Here is a 23,157-nt window from a genome sequence, read left to right as displayed (position 1 = left end):
CTAATACTTTCAGAGTAAAGACATACACACAGCTTCAACAAGAACAGAAGAAACGGCAGAACAACATTTTTCCAGACGTAGTTTATTAAGAGAAATAAAAAAAATACAGGTGTTGGTTGTTGTGACTGGAAATTATAAACTCAAAATACTGTCTCTTGAGTTTGTTACTAAAGAAACAAAAGCATGTAAAGTACAGAGTACTGATCATTCACACAGGGGGGCTGCATCCATACACACAACAGAGCAGAACACACATGCTCACACACTACACGCTCAGATGAACATACAATTGCCTTCTCTCTCACACGCGCTCTCACACACACGACAGTCCTACTGAATCTCTCCCATGTAGAGTCTCTTGTCACTGGCGCCAGAGAGGACTGTGGGAAAGTTTTAAAAAATAACACTATTAGAGAAAGGAGAAAATAAAGAACTAGAGAGAGAAAGACTAAGCACTCAATGGAAAAAAGCAATAGAAAGAGAGTGTGATTAGCCAGCCAAAAATAAACATAGAGTCCTCTCACCAATAGGTTCCTCAGGGTGGAAGGCAACCTCGTTGACTGACCCAGCGTGGCCTGGCAGCTTGTACAGGATCCTACGAGAGGTGGTGTCCCACACATACACAAACCTGGACACACACACACAGCTTATAAAGGATCATAAAAGAGGTGATTGGTGCATTTATGTTGAGGTTTTGTATTGCGGAGAGTGTGTGTGTGTGTTCACCTGTCAGCTGAGCCTGCTGCAATCTTGCTGCCGTCAGCGGACCAGGAACACCTCAGAAGGTTCTGCAGACACAGCAATGTATTATAAACAAAACCTATGCAGAGTGTATTAACATGATATAACCATGCTATAGCAGGCCACTAGGCTTATCAAACATGATATGAGCACAAATACTGACACTCACACTGAAAGTCTTTGTCCAGTTCTAAAATCAAAACACTTGAATCTCATACTCTGATCAAAAGTATTTTATTTACCTTCTCAAAGTTGTGAATGTTCCCCTGGAATATCTTCACACACCTCTCCTTGGGAGCGAACGGACGGACGTCCCAAATACGCACTACAGGACAACACACACAATTGTACACATAATCAAGTACTGTAAACACACAGAGAGAGGTTCAATCACACACAATCTCTCACACACAAACCTCTAAATCTGACACACCCACACACTGACCTGTGTTGTCCATGGAGTTGGAGAGGAGGTAGGATCCCTCTGAGCTCAGGCTGAGTCCAGTCAGAGAATCACCATGACCATGCATACTGTAGATTAGCTTATTCTGCCTCAGGTCCCACACCTACACAAGGAGTTAATCACTGTATGACACAGTAGCCTTGCCTCCTGGTAGGATCCAGGCCCGTAGCCACAAAGCATCTCAGAGTTGGAGTGCTGATTTAGGATCTGTTCATATAATCTTTTTCATTATGATCTAAAAGGCAAAACTAATCCTAGATCAGCACTCCTACTCTGAGATACTTTGTGGACACGGGCCCAGGTCTTTCTTTCACACATTCATACACACACATATACCTTGATGTCATTGTCGATGCCTCCAGACAGGATCTGGTCGCTGGTGTCGTTGAATGTGACGGCCAACACCTGGTAGGTGTTCTGGAACGTATGGACCGCCCCCTTCTTACGGATGTCCCACAGCTACAACACACACACACTGTTAACAAACAACACCACAATATCCTAATTACGGTTGTCCTCCACTTACCACATTCAACCAACACTCAAAAAGTGCAGGGTAGGCTTTAGTTCCAGCCCAGTGTTAACACGCCTGATGCAATAAATACACTGCTCATAAGAGAACTTGATCAGGTAATCAGGCATGTTAGTAGTGCTGGAATGGACCTAAAGCATGCACACACAGTAGTTGTCTAGAACCAGGTTTGAAGAACACTGGCTTAATTAATGCAGTCTGTGGTAGGCATAGTTACCCTGACAGTTCCGTCGTCACTGCCGGTACAGACGAGCTGGGGTCCGCGGCGAGCAGGGTAGCAGGAGTTAACGAAGGAGGTGTGGCCTTTCAGACGCTTGATTCTCTCGCCCGTCTCACTGTCCCACACTCCCACTGTCTTATCTGTACTGGCACTGAACAGCAGGCTGCACACACACAGGTGGGGATAGGGTCGTTAAACACACGTGATATTGACCCAACGTTTAATCAACAACAGCAATCACACAACATGACGTTTTTGCCGGACCTGAGCGAGTGTGTGAATGTATATCCTACCTGCCGTCTGTGTTGTAGTGAATCTCCATCACAGCGCCACTGTGTCCCTTCAGGGTGGCAAAGTTATCACAGTCCCCATACACATTCCACATCACTGTAGAGAGAGAGGGAGATGGATAAGTTATCACAGTCCCCATACACATTCCACATCACTGTAGAGAGAGAGGGAGATGGATGAGTGTTGTTGCCAGTTAGGTCAAGTCAGCGAGAGTAGTGTGTGTGTGTGTGTGTACATAGTGCCTTCGGAAAGTATTTAGACCCCTTGACTTTGTCCACATTTTCTTACGTTACAGCCTTATTCTAAACAGGATACAATTGTTTTCCCCCCCTCAATCTACAAAAAATACCCAATAATGACAAAGCAAAAACAGGTTTAGATTTTTTTGCAAATGTATTAAAAATAAAAAAAACTGAAATATGACATTTACATAAGTATTCAGACCCTTTACTCAGTCATTTGTTGAAGCACCTTTGGCAGCGATTACAGCCTCGAGTCTTCTTGGGTATTTTTATTTCACCTTTATTTAACCAGGTAAGCCAGTTGAGAACAAGTTCTCATTTATAACTGCCACCTGGCCAAGATAAAGCAAAGCAGTGCGATAAAAACAACACAGAGTTACATATGGAATAAACAAAACGTACAGTCAATAACACAATAGAAGATCTATATACAGTGTGTGCAAATGTAGTAAGTTATGGAGGTAAGGCAATAAATAGGCTATAGTGCAAAATAATTACAATTTAGTATTAACACTGGAGTGATAGATGTGCAGAAGATGATGTGCAAATAGAGATACTGGGGTGCAAATGAGCAAAATAAATAACAATGTAAATAACAATATGGGGATGAGGTAGTTGGGTGGGCTAATTACAAATGGGCTGTGTACAGGTGCAGTGATCGGTAAGCTGCTCTGACAACTGATGCTTAAAGTTAGTGAGGGAGATAAGTGTCTTCAGCTGCAGAGATTTTTGCAGTTCGTTCCAGTCATTTGCAGCAGAGAACTGGAAGGAATGGCGCCAAAGGAGGTGTTGGCTTTGGGGATGACCAGTGAGATATACCTGCTGGAACGCATACTACGGGTGGGTGTTGCTATGGTGACCAATGATCTAAGATAAGGCGGGGATTTGCCTAGAAGTGATTTATAGATAACCTGGAGCCAGTGAGTTTGGCGACGAATATGTAGTGAGGGCCAGCCAATGATAGCGTACAGGTCACAATGGTGGGGAGTATATGGGGCTTTGGTGACAAAACGAATGGCACTGTGAAAGACTACATCCAATTTGCTGAGTAGAGTGTTGGAGGCTATTTTGTAAATGACATCGCCGAAGTCAAGGATCGGTAGGATAGTCCGTTTTACGAGGGCATGTTTGGCAGCATGAGTGAAGGAGGCTTTGTTGCGAAATAGGAAGCCAATTCTAGATTTAACTTTGGATTGGAGATGCTTAATGTGAGTCTGGAAGGAGAGTTCACGGTCTAACCAGACACCTAGGTATTTGTAGTTGTCCACATATTCTAAGTCAGACCCGCCAAAAGTAGTGATTCTAGTTGGGCAGGCGGGTGATTGAAGAGCATGCATTTAGTTTTACTAGCGTTTAAGAGCAGTTGGAGGCTACGGAAGGAGTGTTGTATGGCATTGAAGCTCGTTTGGAGTTTTGTTAACACAGTGTCCAATGAAGGGCCAGAAGTATACAAAATGGTGTCGTCTGCGTAGAGGTGGATCTGAGAGTCACCAGCAGCAAGAGCGACATCATTGAGAATAGAATCGGCCCGAGAATTGAACCCTGTGGCACCCCCATAGAGACTGCCAGAGGTCCAGACAACAGGCCCTCTGATTTGACACATTGAACTCCATCTGAGAAGTAGTTGGTGAACCAGGCGAGGCAGTCATTTGAGAAACCAAGGCTATTTAGTCTGCTAATAAGAATGCGGAAATTGACAGTCGAAAGCCTTGGCCAGGTCGATGAAGACGGCTGCACAGTACTGTCTATTATCGATCGCGGTTATAATATCATTTAGGACCTTTAGCGTGGCTGAGGTGCACCCATGACCAGCTCGGAAACCAGATTGCATAGCGGAGAAGGTACGGTGGGATTCGAAATGGACGGTGATCTGTTTGTTAACTTGGCTTTCAAATACTTTCGAAAGGCAGGGCAGGATGGATATAGGTCTGTAACAGTTTGGATCTAGAGCGTCACCCCCTTTGAAGAGGGGGATGACCGCGGCAGCTTTCCAATCTCTGAGGATCTCAGATGATACGAAAGAGAGGTTGAACAAGCTAGTAATAGGGGTTGCTACAATTTCGGCTGCTAATTTTAGAAGGAAAGGGTCCAGATTGTCTAGCCCAGCTGATTTGTAGGGGTCCAGATTTTGCAGCTCTTTCAGAACATCAGCTATTGGAATTTGGGTGAAGGAGAAGCGGGCGGGCGGTGGAAGAACTGGTGGCCGGGGCAGGAGTAGCCAGGTGGAAAGCATGGTCAGCCGTAGCAAAATGCTTATTGAAATTCTCGATTATCGTAGATTTATCGGTGGTGACAGTGTTTCCTAGCCTCAGTGCAGTGGGCAGCTGGGAGGTGGTGCTCTTATTCTCCATGGACTTTAGTGTCCAGAGGACATTTCTCCAAAAAAGTACAATCTTTGTCCCCATGTGCAGTTGCAAACCGTAGTCTGGCTTTTCTATAGCGGTTTTGGAGCAGTGGCTTCTTCCTTGCTGAGCGGCATTTCAGGTTATGTCGATATTGGACTCGTTTTACTGTGGATATAGATACTTTTGTACCCGTTTCCTCCAGCATCTTCACAAGGTCCTTTGCTGTTGTTCTGGGATTGAGTTGCACTTTTCACACCAAAGTATGTTAATCTCTAGGAGACAGAACACGTCTCTTCCTGAGCGGTATAATAATAATGATGGCTGCGTGGTCCCATGGTGTTTATACTTGCGTACTATTGTTTGTACAGATGAACGTGGTACCTTCAGGCGTTTGGAAATTGCCCCCAAGGATGAACCAGACTTGTGGAGGTCTTCAATTTTTTTTCTGAGGTCTTGGCTGGTTTCTTTTCATTTTTCCATGATGCCAAGTAAAAAGGCACCGAGTTTGAAGGTAGGCCTTGAAATACATCCACAGGTACACCTCCAATTGACTCAAATTATGTCAATTAGCCTATCAGAAGCTTCTAAAGCCATGACTTCTGACCCACTGGAATTGTGATACAGTGAATTATAAGTGAAATAATCTGTCTGTAAACAATTGTTGGAAAAATTACTTGTGTCATGCAAAGTATATGTCCTAACCGACTTGCCAAAACTATAGTTTGTTAACAAGAAGTCTGTGGAGTGGTTGAAAAAATAGTTTTAATGACTCCAACCTAAGTGTATGTAAAATTCCGACTTCAACTGTATATATATATATATATATATATATATATATATATATATATATATATACATACATATACATATACATATATATATATATATATATATATATATACATACATACATACATACATACACACACAGTGGTGTGAAAAAGTGTTTGCCCCCTTCCTGATTTGTATGTTTGTCACACTTCAATGTTTCAGATCAAACACATTTAAATATTAGTCAAAGATAACACAAGTAAACACAAAATGCAGTTTAGAAATGAAGGTTGTTATTATTAAGGGAAAACAAAATCCAAACCCACATGGCCCTGTGTGAAAAAGTGATTACATTTACATGTACGTCATTTAGCAGACGCTCTTATCCAGAGCGACTTACAAATAGGTGCATTCACCTTATAGCCAGTGGGATAACCACTTTACAATTATTTATTTTTTTATTTTTTATTATTACAAACTAATAACTGGTTGGGCCACCCTTAGCAGCAACAACTGCAATCAAGCTTTTGCGATAATTTGCAATGAGTCTTTTACAGCGCTGTGGAGGAATTTTGGCCCGCTCATCGTCGCAGAATTGCTGTAATTCAGCCACATTGGAGGGTTTTCGAGCATGAACTGCCTTTTTAAAGGTCATGCCACAGCATCTCAATAGGATTCAGGTCAGGACTTTGACTAGGCCACTCCAAAGTCTTCATTTTGTTTTTCTTCAGCCATTCAGAGGTGGACTTGCTGGTGTGTTTTGGATCATTGTCCTGCTGCAGAACCCAAGTTCGCTTCAGCTTGAGGTCAAACAGATGGCCGGACATTCGCCTTCAGGATTTTTTTGGTAGACAGCAGAATTCATGGTTCCATTTATCACAGAAAGTCTTCCAGGTCCTGAAGCAGCAAAACAGGCCCAGACCATCACACTACCACCACCATATTTAACTGTTGGTTCTTTTTCTGAAATGCGGTGCTACTTTTACGCCAGATGTAATGGGACACACACCTTGCAAAAAGTTCAACTTTTGTCTCGTCAGTCCACAGAGTATTTTCCCAAAGGTCTTGGGGATCATCAAGATGTTTTCTGGCAAAAATGAGACGAGCCTTAATGTTATTTTTGCTCAGCAGTGGTTTTCGTCTTGGAACTCTGCCATGCAGGTCATTTTTGCCCAGTGTCTTTCTTATGGTGGAGTCATGAACACTGACCTTAACTGAGGCAAGTGAGGCCTGCAGCTCTTTGGATGTTGTTGTGGGGTCTTTTGTGACCTCTTGGATGAGTCGTCGCTGCGCTCTTGGGGTAATTTTGGTCGGCCGGCCACTCCTGGGAAGGTTCACCACTGTTCCATGTTTTCGCCATTTGTGGATAATGGCTCTCACTGTGGTTCGCTGGAGTCCCAAAGCCTTAGAAGTGGCTTTAAAACTTTTTCCAGACTGATGGATCTCAATTACTTTCTCTCATTTGTTCCTGAATTTCTTTGGATCTCGGCATGATGTCTAGCTTTTGAGGATCTTTTGGTCTACTTCACTTTGTCAGGCAGGTCCTATTTAAGTGATTCCTTGATTGAGAACAGGTGTGGCAGTAATCAGGCCTGGGTGTGGCTAGAGGAATTGAACTCAGGTGTGATAAACCACAGTTGAGTTATGTTATAACGGGGGGCAAACACTTTTTCACACAGGGCCATGTAGGTTTGGATTTTGTTTTCCCTTAATAATAACAACCTTCATTTCAAAACTGGATTTTGTGTTTACTTGTGTTATCTTTGACTAATATTTAAATTAGTTTGATGATCTGAAACATTTAAGTGTGACAAACATGCAAACAAATCAGGAAGGGGGCAAATACTTTTTCACACCACTGTGTGTGTGTGTGTATATATATATATATATATACACTCAATACATAAAAAAAAATGTAACTCACAGATGAGCCTGTCATAGCCAGAGGAGGCCAATGTGGCCCCGTTGGGGTGGAACTTGCAGCAGTAGACCTCGCCCTCATGGCCACACATCAGCATGATGGGAGCTTGCAGGCTGGAGTTGCGGGGAGGGCCCTGGAGAGGGGACATGTTAGATTAGATCATCATAGCACACTGTCACAGGTACGTGCACACACAGGACTATTCTCAGAGCGTTACTGTATGTGCATGGATCACTTACAATCCTGGTATCGATTAAACTACAGTCGTGGTCAAAAGTTGAGAATGACACAAGTATTGTCTTCACAAAGTTCGCTGCTTCAGTGTTATGAGATATTGTCCACCCGCCTCTTGAGGATCGACCACAAGTTCTCAATGGGATTAAGGTCTGGGGAGTTTCCTGGCCATGGACCCAACATTTCTATTTTTTGTTCCCCGAGCCACTTAGTTATCACTTTTGCCTTATGGCAAGGTGCTCCATCATGCTGGAAAAGGCATTGGTCGTCACCAAACTGTTCTTGGATGGTTGGGAGAAGTTGCTCTCGGAGGATGTGTTGGTACCATTCTTTATTCATGACCGTGTTCTTAGGCAAAATTGTGAGTGAGCCCACTCCCTTGGCTGAGAAGCAACCCCACACATGAATGGTCTCAGGATGCTTTACTGTTGGCATGACACAGGACTGATGGTAGCGCTCACCTTGTCTTCTCCGGACAAGGTGTTTTCCGGATGCCCCAAACAATCGGAAAGGGGATTCATCAGAGAACATGACTTTACCCCAGTCCTCAGCAGTCCAATCCCCGTACCTTCTGCAGAATATCAGTATGTCCCTGATGTTTTTCCTGGAGAGAAGTGGCTTCTTTGCTGCCCTTCTTGACACCAGGCCATCCTCCAAAAGTCTTCGCCTCACTGTGCGTGCAGATGCACTCACACCTGCCTGCTGCCATTCCTGAGCAAGCTCTGCACTGGTGGTGCCCCGATCCCGCAGCTGAATCAACTTTAGGAGACGGTCCTGGCGCTTGCTGGACTTTCTTGGGCGCCCTGATGCCTTTTTCACAACAATTGAACCTCTCTCCTTGAAGTTCTTGATGATCCGACAAATGGTTGATTTAGGTGCAATCTTACTAGCAGCAATATCCTTGGCTGTGAAGCCCTTTTTGTGCAAAGCAATGATGACGGCACGTGTTTCCTTACAGTTAACCATGGTTAACAGAGGAAGAACAATGATTTCAAGCACCACCCTCCTTTTAAAGCTTCCAGTCTGTTACTCTAACTCATCCAGTCTGTTATTCTAACTCAATCAACATGACAGAGTGATCTCCAGCCTTGTCCTCGTCAACACTCTCACCTGTGTTAACAAGAGAATCACTGACATGATGGCAGCTGGTCCTTTTGTGGCAGGGCTGAAATGCAGTGGAAATGTTTTTGGGGGATTAAGTTCATTTTCATGGCAAAGAGGGACTTTGCAATTAATTGCAATTCATCTAGTCACTCTTCATGACATTCTGGAGTATAGCCAATTGCCATCATCAAAACTGAGGCAGCAGACTTTGTGAAAATTAGTATTTGTGTCATTCCCAAAACGTTTGACCACGACTGTAGCTGATAAAGTAAAGTGAGCCGAGCTGGGCTAATTCTACTTGCTAACTAGCTATCAAAATGAGTTTTCTGCTAGCAGTATTTGCATTGGATAGCCTTAGGTAGCAAACAAGTCAATATCTCAGTCACAGCTTATCAAAGCGGCAATTGAGGTGATTTGCCGGTTACTAGTTGAAAGACTGAAAACATTGATAGTTAACAACTCTCTGAAGCTAACTAGCGAAATTGTTGTATTTTGATGTCCCCCCTCATTTCTTACCATGGCCACGATCTGTTGCGACTGTGCCGCGGCGATCAGCTCCGTCCTGGGCCTCTTGACTCCGCCGGCAGGAACCAAAGCCATGTCCCCCGGTCTCTTCTTTGGCTCAATCATGGTTTAACAACTCAATGAACACGATTTAGTATAATATGAATCGACTTAAATTAATGAACTTCTTTCGACAAACGGCTTTCGAAACAAGTACGAAGTGAAGAGCGGCGTGAAGTACTTCCGGTTTTCAGGGCGATTGATTGGTTCTCCGCTCCTCTGTTAACGATGATTGGTTATCGCGGTTGTTGACCATGGCCCTTGAACCGGAAGAAAACAACAGACTACAAAAATAAATACTCGGCACACAAGGTAGCTATAACTTATAATAATGTTTATATAAACGTGTGTAGATGCGGGTTAAGATTTGATGGCTACATATATCTCTATAAGAAGTGTATATAAGTATATTTTTAGTGGAATTTGCCCCTTGTCTAAAGTAGGGAAAGCTAACAACGCCAAGGCTACTAGCCATAGGCTATATAAGCTCGCTAGCCTAGCTAACTAGCTAGCCAATCTACTGCTTCAAAACTGTAGCCGAAGACTAGGCAGAAAACCATAAACAACAAAAGGTAAAACGCTAGTTTTATCTGCTACATTTTGAATCAGTTTGCCACCCTCAGCAACATACTGCTTGTTTGCAAAGTTACATAGGCTGTTTATAGTAGCTAGTCGACCCCAGAGCCAGCCATGTATTCTATACTGTATGCATAGCTATTAAACATATTGCTTAGTCAGACTCTGTTCCAGCTGGCTGATAAACAATGTGTACGCCACCATCTTTTTTCTTTTTCAAATATTGTCTCATTGATTGAGACAGGTGGGTGTCCACCCCAAAGTGCTGTACGTCATGATGACACTCGCCTGTCTCGATCAATGAGAGGAACATTTGAAATAGACAAGATGGCGGTGTAAACATTGTTGGAATACTTCATGTAGCAATAAATGGATTGCATTTAATAACAGAGCATTTTCTAAATTCAAACAAACCCTCTGCAACTAGACATGGACGTTTAAAAGTGTCTTCCAAGTCAGGAATTGAGAAAGTATTGGCAAGTTAAGGTTGGTAGAAAATTCTGTGCTACGCCAAACAGTACCTAACCTGTAACAGCTAATGGAGCATCACATAAGCCTGTTACCATCTGCTAGCAAATCAGATCAGTGATTACTCCAAACAAGGCATTAAGAAGGAGGAAGGGTACACAGTTTCAAAGCAGAGTGACAAAATACATAACCAGGCTTATTCAGTGGGGTGCAACATTACAGAATATTTAGATTTTGCACCCAGTCTTTGCATGATGATCATCTCCTAACCTAATCCAGTGGTCCTCCTGTGTGTCTGCAGGGAGAGAGTTATCCTGTGAGGCGCCATCATCATCATGGCAGACTTTGACCATGACCAGCAGGAGCCTGCAGGACTAGATGGCTTGCCAGCCATGTACAGTATCGTGAAGGGAGAGGTGGCTTCTGTACAGACCTACGGAGCCTTCATCAAGATTCCTGGCTACAGGAAGCAGGGTAGGCTTAAGGCATCAGCATGCTTCAGTTCGGCTGGCGCCTTGAACGAGTGTGCTTGCATACTCCCTTAAAAGACCTTAGCTTGGAAAACGAGAAAAAAGCAGCAATAGTACTGTTTGTCCATTTTGAGACGCTGTAGCCAGTATACTTCCTCAAAATAGTCAGAATTAATCTAATATAACTCAAGAAATCTTTAATTAATTTGGAGATCTTAGTCTCGCAATTTTACATCTAATTAAGATGTTTGGTGCATTATTTCTCAAAGAAAAAATGTGCATGAAAACGAGTTGTCTCTTGTTGAATGACAACAAAGACTTTATTGAAGAATCCCTACTGTTGCCCAATCACTGACGAAGTGGCGTAGACTTTGGCTCCCGAACTTCGGCTGGCCTCGAGAGAGAAAATGTGTGTGCCAAACAGCATGATATATGCACGAACTCTTCCGAAATGTTTCGGCTGGGTAGCATGCGGACACCTTTGGGCATCTTTCACTTTACAATGTCTTTGACTTTGTGATCTCTTTGTGTTGCTTTGTGATGTCTTTCTGTTTTATAATATCTTTGTCTGTTTTGATTATTACGGTTTCTGCTGAGGCACTACTCTTACTCTTTCTCCTCATTTTTTTCTACCTCTTCCCCTTCTCTCTATCTCTCCCACTTTCTCTCTTCTCGCTGTCTCTCAGGGTTGGTCCATATCAGTGAGTTGTCAGCCTGTAGGGTTGAGAATGTTGCAGAAGTCGTCGATGTGGGAGAGCAGGTGTGGATCAAGGTCATCGGGAGAGAGGTAACACGCTGACACATACACACAAACAAACTCCATCTCTCCCTAATGAACAAATTATTTTGAACATGTCCTTACCTCTCCCTCCCTCCATCTTTCTAAGATGCGTGATGACAAGGTTAAGCTCTCCTTCTCAATGAAAGCTGTCAATCAAGGAACAGGGAAAGACCTGGACCCCAACAATGTCATAGCAGAGTATGTATTTGTCTGGGTGCACTGATACGATGATTGGCTATTGCTGTTGTTTTCAATTTTGTGTGTGTGTGTGTGTGCGCGCGCATGTGTGTGCAGGCAGGATGAGCGGAGGCGTAGACAGTTCAAAGATGGTACAGGACGGAGGATCACATTGGAGGCTGTACTCAACACCACCTGTAAGAAGTGTGGCTGCAAAGGTACGACATTACTGCAACATAAACACCAGGGATGGGGGGGTTAGAAATATTTTCGCTATTCGAATAGTATCATGAATTTCTCGGATATTGAAAACTTGAGCGCTCTATTGCTGCAGCTGTGAGCAGACGGAGGAATAGGGAGAGACTCAAAGGCAACTCGGCTACAGCCATGACTAGCTAACATGTAGCAGCCACAATGTTATTTATCATCCCATATAACAGTGCCTGTCTTGACTGGAGTAGCCTAGAGAAGCTAGCTAGCTACGCTAATTGAGGCCACATGCTGCGCTTTCTCCCCAACCCCATTCAGATAAAACAGCCTACCTGTTGGTTGCTCGTTGTAGCCTACTCCTTCTCATTTCGCTAACTTTTATTAATTCCGTAATTTTATTCCATCTTGCATTGCATTAGTGAATTCTCACTCCACTTGCTACACATTGAGCCGCTTTGATTGGCCAACATAAACAACAAGCTACACAGGTGAAGGCTGCCGGTCTGTTTATGGGGCGTACAGTGCACATCATAAAAACAACATTGAAAAGTTTGTTTTATTAAATTAATAATTTGAAATGTCCTTGTATGTAACAATGTCACACGGGTATTTTCATTTAGAAAAATGCATTTTCAGTGTTATAATAGGCCTATAAAAAAATGTTATCACAAAAATGAATAGTATTCGAGTAGTAATGTCTGTTTGGATATTCAAATAACCGTTCATATTCCTAATGAACACATTCTTTCAAGACAAACGAATTCAACTAATCCTGAAGACCTTCAATCAATCCTTGAATTATGTGTGTTTGGAACTGGACTGGAATAAAAGCCTCTACACACTGGCCGCTGTTGCTTACCTCCACCCTAATGTAGCGTATTATGTTTCTCTCTAGCTCTCTCATCTCGCTCTCACTCTCTCTCAGGTCTCTGCTAAGGACTGTTTATCGCTCTCAGGTCTCTGCTAAGGACTGTTTATCGCTCTCAGGTCTATTTGCTAAGGACTGTTTATCGCTCTCAGGTCTCTTTGCTAAGGACTGTTTATCGCTCTCAGGTCTATTTGCTAAGGACTGTTTATCGCTCTCAGGTCTCTTTGCTAAGGACTGTTTATCGCTCTCAGGTCTCTTTGCTAAGGACTGTTTATCGCTCTCAGGTCTATTTGCTAAGGACTGTTTCTAGCTCTCTCTCAGGTCACTTTGCTAAAGACTGTTTCTCTCTCTCTCTCAGGGCACTTTGCTAAGGACTGTTTCTCGGCCCCAGGGCTGCAGTATGATCTGATACCTGAGGAGGGCGATGATGAGCCACAGCAGCTACAGAAAGAGCCTATCAACCCCAACCTCATCCCACTAGCAGTCCGCAAAACCCAACCTCCACAGGACTCACACAAGAAGAAGAAGAAGGAGAAAAAAGAGAAGAAGGTAAGGACCACAGAGTGAAATAGAACACAAGGTTTTATATTCTCCATGGTAAGGATTGATTGACGCCAGTGGTACGTGTCAATAGTCTACAGGGTGTCTCTCTCTCAATTCAAAGGGCTTTATTGGCATGGGAAACATATGTTTACATTGCCAAAGCAAGTGAAATAGATAATAAACACAAGTGAAATAAACAATCAAATATGAACAGTAAACATTACACTCACAAGTTTCAAAGGAAAATATACATTTCAAATGTCATATTATGGCTATATACAGCGTTACATGCAAATAGTAATATTACATTTTAGTCATTTAGCAGACGCTCTTATCCAGAGCGACTTACAGTTAGTGAATACATTTATTATTTAATTTTTTCATACTGGTCCCCCGTGGGAATCGAACCCACAACCCTGGCGTTGCAAACGCCATGCTCTATCAACTGAGCTACATCCCTGCCGGCCATTCCCTCCCCTACCCTGGACAACGCTAGGCCAATTGTGCGCTGCCCATGAGTCTCCCGGTCGCGGCCGGCTGGATCTCTAGTGGCACAGCTAGCACTGCGATGCAGTGCCTTAGACCACTGCGCCACTCAGGAACCCATAATTATGGGTTGTATTTACAATGGTGTTTGTTCTTCACTGGTTGCCCTTTTCTTGTGGCAACAGGTCACAAATCTTGCTGCTGTGATTGCACAGCAATATTTCACACATTAGATATGGGAGTTTATTGGATTTGTTTTGGTTTTCTTTGTGGGTCTGTGTAATCTAAGGGAAATATGTCTCTCTAGTATGGTCATACATACATACATACGTACAGGAAGTGCAGCTCAGTTGCCACCTCAGGTAGCTTAGTGGTTAAGAGCGTTGTGCCAGTAACCGAAAGGTCGCTGGTTCTAATCCCCGAGCCGACTAGGTGAAAAATCTGTCGATGTGCCCTTGAGCAAGGCACTTAACCCTAATTGCTCATGTAAGTTGCTCTGGATAAGAGCATCTGCTAAATGACTAAAATGTAAATGTAAATTTTGTGGGCAGTGTGCACATATCCTGTTTTCTCTTGAGAGCCAGGTCTGCCTACGGCGGTCTGTCTCTCGTGTGAGGTATTTATCACTCCTGTAAAATGTAACACTTGGGGTAACACCCCTTGGTGACCATGATTGTCTCTCTGTCCTGAGAGAAGTTACATCAGTGACACATTGCAGAATAACCAACATATCTTCCAACATTTTAAATAGATGATTAATGTAGTGATACTGATATAAAATTCTAGCAGTGTGATTCTTTCTTGTCTTTCATTGTTTCTCTCTCCTCCCCTTTCCTCAGGAGAAGAAGGGGGAGAAGAAGAAGAAAAAGAAGAGGAAGAGAGAGAGGAAGGAGTCAGATAGTGACAGCAGCAGCAGTGGACCCAATCAGGCCAAGAGAGGGCGCCATGACGACAGAGAGGACAGAAAGAAGAAGAAACACAAGAAACACAAGTCCCACAAACACATCTGAGACTGATCTGACGGACTGACACACATACATTGCACTAAACACACACAACTTACACTGTAAACATACATACACACAGTTATACTGTGAATACACGCAAATTACACTGTACGCACACACACACAGCGTAGACTTGGATGGACACACACACAAGTTGACACAACAGTCAGTTCTCTTGCCCCTACCGTCTGACGCATGCAGATCCATAGAAACCTGATGGGTATTAGCAATATGGCTGCTTCCCTGAGCCCATCGGAACGCTAAGTATACATTACACCTATCCATTCCCTCAGCTCTACCATTAACACTGAAGAGGTTAGTGTTGTTTTCAGACCAGGCCTACAGTAAAGGTGTCTCAGATCTCACAACACCTGGATAAGTTTTTAATATCTCAGGAGCCGCATCAATATGATATGAAGACATGGTAATCTGTGCAGGCCTGTGCTGTGTTAGTAATACGTGTATCTGGAACCAGTCCACCTGTCCTCACTGGCCAGGTTAGACGCATGACATACACTACATGACCAAAAGTATGTGGACACCTGCTCGTCGAACATCTCATTCCAAAATCATGGGCATTAATATGGAGATGGTTCCCCCCCTTTGCTGCTATAACAGCCTCTACTTTTCTGGGAAGACTTTCCACTAGATGTTGGAACATTGCTGCGGGGACTTGCTTCCATTCAGCCACAAGAGCATAGGTGAGGTCGGGCACTGATGTTGGGCAGTTAGGCCTGGCTCACAGTCTGCGTTCCAATTCATCGCAAAGGTGTTCGATGGGGTTGAGGTCAGGGCTCTGTGCAGGCCAGTCAAGTTCTTCCACACCGATCTCGACAAACCACGGGGGCATTGTCATGCTGAAACAGGAATGGGCCTTCCCCAAACTGTTGCCACAAATTTGGAAGCACAGAATCGTCTAGAATGTCATTGTATGCTGTAGCGTTAAGACTTCCCTTCACTGGAACTAAGGGGCCTAGCCCGAACGATGAAAAACAGCCCCAGACCATAATAATAATAATATGCCATTTAGCAGACGCTTTTATCCAAAGCGACTTACAGTCATGCTTGCATACATTTTTTTGTGTATGGGTGGTCCCGGGGATCGAACCCACTACCTTGGCGTTACAAGCGCCGTGCTCTACCAGCTGAGCTACAGAGGACCATTATTCCTCCTCCACCAAACTTTACAGTTGGCACTATGCATTTGGGCAGGTAGCGTTCTCCTGGCATCTGCCAAACCCAGATTTGTCCGTCGGACTGCCAGATGGTGAAGCGTGATTCATCACTCCAGAGAACGCGTTTCCACTGCTCCAGAGTCCAATGGTGGCGAGCTTTACACCACTCCAACCGACGCTTGGCATTGCACATGGTGATCTTAGGCTTGTGAGCGGCTGCTTGGACATGGGAACCCATTTCATGAAGCTCCCGACAAACAGTTATTGTGTTGACGTTGCTTACAGAGGCAGTTTGGAACTTTGTAGTGAGGACAGATGATGTTTACGTGCTACACGTTTCAGCGCTCGGTAGTCCCATTCTGTGAGCTTGTGTGGCCTACCACTTCGCAGCTGAGCCGTTATTGCTCCTAGTCATTTCTACTTGACAATAACAGCACTTACAGTTTACCGGGGCAGCTCTAGCAGGGCAGAAATTTTACGAACTGACTTGTTGGAACGGTGGCATCCTATTACGGTGCCACGTTGAAAGTCACTGTGCTCTTCAGTAAGGCCATTTTACTGCCAATCTTTGTCTGTGGAGATTGCATGGCTGTGTGCTCGATTGTATACACCTGTCAGCAACGGGTGTGGCTGAAATAGCCGAATCCACTAATTTGAAGGGGTGTTCACATACTTTTTTATATATATATATATATATATATATATATATATATATATTGTACATATATCAAAGCAACACACACAGGAAGTGGTAAAGCCATAAAGAGGAAGTGTATGTATTACAGGAGATTCCCTAAAAACACGCCACTTCGATACAGCTATGACCGGAAGTGACTTTTTTGTAGCAGGTTAGGAGAATAAGGTTTGGAAAAGGGTTAGGTTTAGAGAAAATGCTCTACTAACCTACTACGAAAAGTCACCTCCGGTCATAGCTGTATGGAAGTGGTGTGTTTTTAGGGAGTCCCGATCAAACTTACAGGAACCTCATGCTTGAGATATCCTGTTGGTACACGCCCCTTATTGTGTGTGTGTGTGTGTACACGCGTGCTCTGCAACCATGTCACCCAGTTCCTGAAGGTGTGTGTAACATGGTCCATATTCCTGTATGCAAACTATGTTGGTCTTTATTAAAGATTTGAACAGTCAAGTGTTTCATGGTCCGTGCGGTCACAAAGCGTTCATGAAGCAGAGCTTTGCTCCAGTCTGGCTTGGTAGTTTATGGTCATGTTGATTTTGAGTTGTTCATTTGAATGGTTTTGTTAGAGTTTCTGATTATGTTGTAGGGTGTGGTCTTAGCAAGCACCAGTCTGTCTGTTCCATGTTGCGGTCATAGTGTGTGTGCGTAGGGGTCAGTGTGAGGTGTCCTGTACTGCATGTCCTCTGTCCCTGGTTGGCATCCTGTCTGCAACACATGATACCAGTCTACACAAGCCAAGAATGCGCCCAAATTAGAACACACACTCATAACCCAGGACACACACACCTACGCAGCCAGGCACCAATCACAATTTATGTTCACCTAGGAGGCCCTGGTGGCACACACATACTGAGGTTGGTCTATAATTATTTCCCCGTGATGCTCTGTGTAAACCTAGTTAAGATGGAAACTTGTCGCTGGTTTGGAACTGCTATAATTGTCCCACAAGTCAACTCCCTGAGCCACACGCACAGCCATAACTACTCAGAAATGGGTCAAAGTGGAAAGGTTTTTACATGGTGTTGTGGCAACACACACACACACTGCCTTGATCTGTCGGAGGAGCCATGTGCGGTTTCCCCACAGAAGCATCCGATCGCAGCTTGGCACAAAATGGCTGCTGTGCCCCAGCCAGATGGCTGCTACTACTGTAACACGTGATGAGCCATTTGGCACAAAATGGTTGCCACACAACGTTGATAGATGAGTTGACTTTCCTCCAGGCCAATGGCAAGATTCCTGGTGTTTAGGTGCGGTACCCAGTGTTGTAACCAATGATTTATATATACACAATGGTTTATATACAATATTGGTTGTCATGGTTATTGTGAGGTGATTGACAGAGAAGAACTTGGGACATTTTAGAGAAAAAAAACATAAGTGGAATTTATTCAGTGTTTCATACAGAATAGAAGCACTACAAAGAGAAGGACTGGACAACAGGAGTCGGCAGGGGTTCGGTCAGACTGGTTAGAGGTCGTTGGGGGTCAGGGGTAGGGTTGTTTTTTGGGGGGCAGGTGTGGCAAAGGGTAGTGGAGTTTTTGGGGGGATGTTGTCACTCGGCCTTGACGTAGGAGCGTGTGGAGATGACGTCACCCAGAGTCAGAGTCTTCGGAGAAGAGCGAAGAGTATAGTTAGATATACAGTATACACATTGATTTATATATAGATTTTTTTATACATACACACATGTATGTATGTATGTATGTATGTATGTATATATATATATATATATATGTATGTATGTATGTATGTATGTATGTATATGTACACAAAAACACACTCGGTACTAACCAGTTCGAGGGCGTTGCCGCTGACTTCGCGGACCAGAGTGGTCTCCTTGCCGTCCCACTTTTGCACGTGAACCATCTTACCACCGTCTACCGTTATTAGGGACTAGAGAGAGAGAGATATGTTACAAACACATACTGGGAAAAACTGGAGGCGATAAGAAGATACAATCTACTACTAAAGGTGAGTTTGAGACTGTGGTGAATGTGTGTGTAATAGCAGATAAAGAACGGATTTGACTGCACTTTAAACAGAGTTAGCCTACAGTATGTAACGTGTGGCCACCTATCAAGAGTTGACTTGAGGCTACTAGACACGCGTACACACACACGTCACAGATTCTGCAGAGGTTGCCCCTCCTCCTTGCTCGGGCAGGCTTCGGCGTTCGTCGTCACCGGAATACTAGCTGCTGCCGATCTATGTTCTATGTTGCACCTGTTGTCTATTGTTACACACCTGTTGCCCATTATGTGATTACTCCTTCCCTATTTAACCCAGTGGCTCCCAATGTGTTTTGTGAGTGTTTGTTTTTCGTTGCGTGTGTCGTTGGTGAGCGGGTTACTTCCTCCCTGTGTGGAGGTGTTCTTTATTGTTGTCTTTACTTCTACAGTAAAGTACGTTTCATAGAGTTCTGTGTCCTGCGCCTGACTTCGATCCACCGCATTACATTGACACTCGTGACAGAAACACGCACCATATATGGAGTCAAAAGGTGTGTAACAATAGACAACAGGTGAAACATAGAACATAGATCTGCAGCAGCTAGTATTCCGGTGACGAAGAACGCCGAAGCCTGCCCGAGCAAGTAGGAGGGGCAGCCTCGGCAGAATCCGTGACAACACATCACGAGTAACTATTCCTCAACAATAAGACATTGTGTGTGTCTCTCTGTTCTCTTTTTCACTCAGATCCTGCTTAGTAGCCTTTTTTCTCTCTCTGATTCATGTAGCAGCTGTCTCCGCTCACACAGCTACAACTCATCATCCTTGACCTCTTACCTTTGACCCCTCAACCCACTAAACATTTCAAGGCCTCTGTCACTGTTTGTCTGTTTGACTCAGTTAGTTTTTAAATAATTTGCTCTCTTACGCAACCCTGGATGTCATGGCAGATACAACCATTACCTATAATCCATCATACTTAAACTCTAGCCTCTGACCTCTCACCCCATTATAAGTATACACACTCATGACAACTCTTACAATGTATTATAACTACATAATAATGCAATATAGCTGTAAAGTGTAACGTGTTAGCCATAAAAATGAGTGTAAAGTGTTATCAATAAAAACATAGTTATGACACCCACCATATAGTATGACTATAATCATCAGCTAGCCATCTAGGACTTAAGGCAGTTCGTTTTTAAGCACTCCTGACTACCTGGACCTGTATTCACTAAGTGTCTCAGCATCCTGATCTAGGATCAGGTCCTCCCTGTCCATATAGTCTTATTAATGATGATCTAAAAGGCAAAGCTGATCCTATATCAGCACTCTGACTCTGAGACGCTTTGTGAATACAGGCCCTTAACCCTGACATCTTACCTTGACCTTCCTGTCGTCGGCGGTGGTCTCGTCGAACTCCTGTCCTAGTTTGAAGGTGATCTCGGTGTTCTTGAAGGTGCTCTGTGTCTTTAGAGTGACTGTGTCTCCAGCTACCTCGATGATGGTGGTGGGCTTGGTCATACCGCCAACCTGGCGTGTCGCAAAGCCCACACCTGTCAATCAAAAACACATCACAAGTTAACACTTCAGATTCCATCTGGATAAGAATATTATAGCCTACTATCTCATATTATAGCCTGACTATCACATCTTGATTAGAAATACTACTGCTGCTGCCAATACAGCCCCACCCTTACTGTTGACATTCATTTCTAAAGAAAAATGCAATGCACGCACCCATGCACGAAAACACTTTTGGGGTTAATGATGTGTGACTGACTGTTTTCAAGCCCATAAAAACTCCTTGTGACTATTTAAAAAAAAAAAAAAATTTAGTCATTTAGCAGACGCTCTTATCCAGAGCGACTTACAGTTAGTGAGTGCATAAATTTTTTGTGTGAAAAAAATCATACTGGCCCCCCATGGGAATTGAACCCACAACCCTGGCGTTGCAAGCGCCATGCTCTACCAACTGAGCTACAGCTATGGTGTGACCTATAGGTAAATAAATAAAAAGGTACACATGAAGTGAACAGTCTTTAGACCAGACAGTGCACTGCAGCACTTATTGATCTGTTCTGTTTGTGTAAACTGACTGCTGATCGGGCTGATATAACTGCATCTAATTACCACTAGTATCTCTATTTTATGTGTTCTTTAAACATTCAGCAAACGTCATCAGACCCAGCTGTGTGTGATCAGTTCTAGAGTACTTTCCTTCTCCCCTGAACTAAAGTAATGTTTCTGTAGCAGCTGAGTTTATCTCCCAAGGCTAATAGTGACACAGTCACACAATCCATACAGCTAGTTTGTGTCACCTGCCTGAGTGATCAGGAGAGTTGGTTGTGGGTCATTACTATGGTGACGAGCAGAGAGGTCGAAGCTAATAACCCCAGGGGTCACGCACACTGTTAATATTAAAATCCTCCTCACAACGCTAGCCTCAAAAAAGGAACGCTCTTTCAGAGAATTTCACCCCCTATGTGTGTGTGCAGCTCAGACCACAAAGAGTTTCTCGCAGTAGGGGCATTGTCCCCCCCACCCCCCCCCAATTCAAACAGAGAGAGCGAGAGAGACAGCAGCAAGATTTGTGACCTGTTGCCTCAAGAAAAGGGCAACCAGTGAAGAACAAACACCGTTGTAAATACAACCCATATGTTTATTTATTTCCCCCTTTGTAGTTAGCTATTTTCATAGCGTTACAACACTGTATATAGACATAATATAACATTTGAAATGTGTCTATTCCTTTGGAAGTTTTTTTAGTGCAATGTTTACTATTTTTTATTTCACATTTGTTTTATCTATTTCACTTGCTTTGGCAATGTACCACTTTTTCCCATGTCAATAAAGCCCTTTGAATTGAATTGAGTCCCCCCCCCCTCCCGCTAACTCCATGTGGTCACCAACTCTCTCCCCCCCTACCACTAACTCCATGTGGTCACCAACTGTTCCCCCCCTCCCCCCCACCACTAACTCCATGTGATCAACCACTCTCTCCCTGGCTTTCTTTATCTACCTCCCTCTCTGGCTCTGTTCCTACTTCTCCATCTTTCATCCAACCTCCCTCTCTTTCTCTCCCTCTCTCCTTCTGTCCATTTCCCTCTCTTCCTTCTCTCTCTATTTGCATGTGTCCAACACACACCCTGTTTTTTATGAAGCTTAGCATTAACCATTTAAACATGCATGCTCTGCTACTTACACGCACACACATGTGAGCACCCACACACCAGTGGAGGCTGCTGAGGGGAGGACGGCTCATAATAATGGCTGGAATGGAATGGTATCAAACACATGAAACCCATGTGTTTGATGCCATTCCATTCACTCCATTCCGTCCATTATTATGAGCCGTCCTCCCCTCAGCAGCCTCCACTGCCACACACACATATGAGAGCGTGCACAAATACACACGCCTGCATGTGTGTGTATTTTTGGGCATATATGTGTATTTGTGAGCTCGTGTGTTTCACACACTCGTGTTCACAAGCACACATCAGCACAAAAACACACGTGGGTGCACACAAACACACACCTTTAAGTATTCATGAACACTCACACCCTTCTCACAAGTGCACACATGCACCCACAGGGAGGCACACCCCATCCTTTACCACTACCGTTACACCACAAACACACACGCTGCTCACCCAGAGCCTTCATGTATTCGTCAAAGTTCTTGCTGTCCTTCAGGTTCCATGTGCCTGCGAATGCCTCAGCCATGTTGTTAGCAGTGGTGTGAAGGAATGAGAGAGAGGGAGTAAGAGAGCAGAAACAGAATGAGAGAGAGAGGGACAGAGAGACTGCTATGCTGCAATCCTACTGGTCGGTTTTATACCGGCTGTTCGTGATGTCATCACTCTGAGCGGGGAGAGGAGGGAAGGGGGAGGGGGAGGAGGAGGAGGGAAGGGAGAGGAGGTGAGAGAATACAAAGACCGAGAGACAGGAGGGGCAGGGGGATATTAAGGAGTCCAGCATGAAGAATAAAAGAGAGTAAAAAAAGAGGAGTGGGGGAGGGGAGAGTAGAAGAACATGTTGCTCCAGTCAGAAAGAGAGAGAGAACGAGGGGGGAAAGAGGGAGGAAGCGAGAGAGGGAGGGGTGATGATTGATTTGGGGTGAAGGTCGGGGGGAACGACATGGACATTTTCTCTCTTTCTATTTCTCTCTTGTTCTCTCCATCGTTCTCTCTCTCATTCTCTCCCCCTCTCTCTCCCTCTCTCTCCCCCATCTGACCTCCCTCTGGTCAACAACCTCACTCTAATTATTCACTCAACAGAAAAAGAGACAAAGATAGAGAAAGAGTGTGTGTGTAT

At 44.0% G+C, this 23,157-nt stretch overlaps 3 protein-coding genes across 4 annotated transcripts; 1 reads left to right on the top strand and 2 right to left on the bottom strand.

Annotated features, from left to right (window-relative positions):
* Positions 1-68: 68 nt before the first annotated feature.
* Positions 69-9,593, bottom strand: snrnp40 (small nuclear ribonucleoprotein 40 (U5)). Its single transcript, XM_041903449.2, has 10 exons — positions 9,380-9,593; positions 7,529-7,658; positions 2,250-2,343; positions 1,954-2,119; positions 1,541-1,663; positions 1,187-1,307; positions 984-1,066; positions 727-788; positions 525-628; positions 69-380 (listed from the first exon to the last, which is right to left on the bottom strand). The coding sequence occupies exons 1-10, from the start codon at positions 9,491-9,493 to the stop codon at positions 331-333; spliced, it is 1,047 nt and encodes a 348-aa protein (XP_041759383.1). The 5' UTR covers positions 9,494-9,593; the 3' UTR covers positions 69-330.
* A 64-nt stretch (positions 9,594-9,657) lies between these two features.
* Positions 9,658-15,596, top strand: zcchc17 (zinc finger, CCHC domain containing 17). Of its 2 annotated transcripts, none has more exons than XM_041903450.2 (7): positions 9,658-9,739; positions 10,773-10,945; positions 11,628-11,728; positions 11,829-11,920; positions 12,017-12,117; positions 13,336-13,526; positions 14,846-15,596. In XM_041903450.2, exons 2-7 carry the CDS (start codon positions 10,807-10,809, stop codon positions 15,014-15,016), a joined length of 795 nt encoding a protein of 264 aa, XP_041759384.1. In that variant the 5' UTR covers positions 9,658-9,739; positions 10,773-10,806; the 3' UTR covers positions 15,017-15,596. The 2 variants fall into 2 exon arrangements, with proteins under 2 accessions (XP_041759384.1, XP_041759385.1); XM_041903451.2 differs by lacking the exon at positions 9,658-9,739 and adding an exon at positions 9,804-9,999.
* Positions 15,597-18,244: 2,648 nt separating this feature from the next.
* On the bottom strand, positions 18,245-22,660 carry LOC121586618 (fatty acid-binding protein, heart). Its single transcript, XM_041903454.2, has 4 exons — positions 22,494-22,660; positions 20,224-20,396; positions 18,680-18,781; positions 18,245-18,494 (listed from the first exon to the last, which is right to left on the bottom strand). The coding sequence occupies exons 1-4, from the start codon at positions 22,564-22,566 to the stop codon at positions 18,441-18,443; spliced, it is 402 nt and encodes a 133-aa protein (XP_041759388.1). The 5' UTR covers positions 22,567-22,660; the 3' UTR covers positions 18,245-18,440.
* Positions 22,661-23,157: the final 497 nt, after the last annotated feature.

This window comes from Coregonus clupeaformis, chromosome 17 (genome assembly GCF_020615455.1).
Source record: "Coregonus clupeaformis isolate EN_2021a chromosome 17, ASM2061545v1, whole genome shotgun sequence".
In the NCBI taxonomy this organism is placed as follows: Eukaryota; Metazoa; Chordata; class Actinopteri; order Salmoniformes; family Salmonidae; genus Coregonus; species Coregonus clupeaformis.
This window is presented reverse-complemented; position numbering and strand designations above follow the sequence as displayed.

Coding starts and splice junctions, on each gene's coding strand:
- snrnp40 (XM_041903449.2), bottom strand. CDS start 9,493: ATGATTGAGCCAAAGAAGAGACCGGGGGACATGGCTTTGGTTCCTGCC. Junction 2,120..2,249: donor CACTACAACACAGACGGCAG/GTAGGATATACA, acceptor GTGTGTGTGCAG/CCTGCTGTTCAGTGCCAGTA. Junction 789..983: donor ACATTCACAACTTTGAGAAG/GTAAATAAAATA, acceptor CTGTGTCTGCAG/AACCTTCTGAGGTGTTCCTG.
- zcchc17 (XM_041903450.2), top strand. CDS start 10,807: ATGGCAGACTTTGACCATGACCAGCAGGAGCCTGCAGGACTAGATGGC. Junction 11,729..11,828: donor TCAAGGTCATCGGGAGAGAG/GTAACACGCTGA, acceptor CATCTTTCTAAG/ATGCGTGATGACAAGGTTAA. Junction 12,118..13,335: donor TAAGAAGTGTGGCTGCAAAG/GTACGACATTAC, acceptor TCTCTCTCTCAG/GGCACTTTGCTAAGGACTGT.
- LOC121586618 (XM_041903454.2), bottom strand. CDS start 22,566: ATGGCTGAGGCATTCGCAGGCACATGGAACCTGAAGGACAGCAAGAAC. Junction 20,397..22,493: donor CGAATACATGAAGGCTCTGG/GTGAGCAGCGTG, acceptor TTTGATTGACAG/GTGTGGGCTTTGCGACACGC. Junction 18,495..18,679: donor GCGGCAACGCCCTCGAACTG/GTTAGTACCGAG, acceptor TCTTCTCCGAAG/ACTCTGACTCTGGGTGACGT.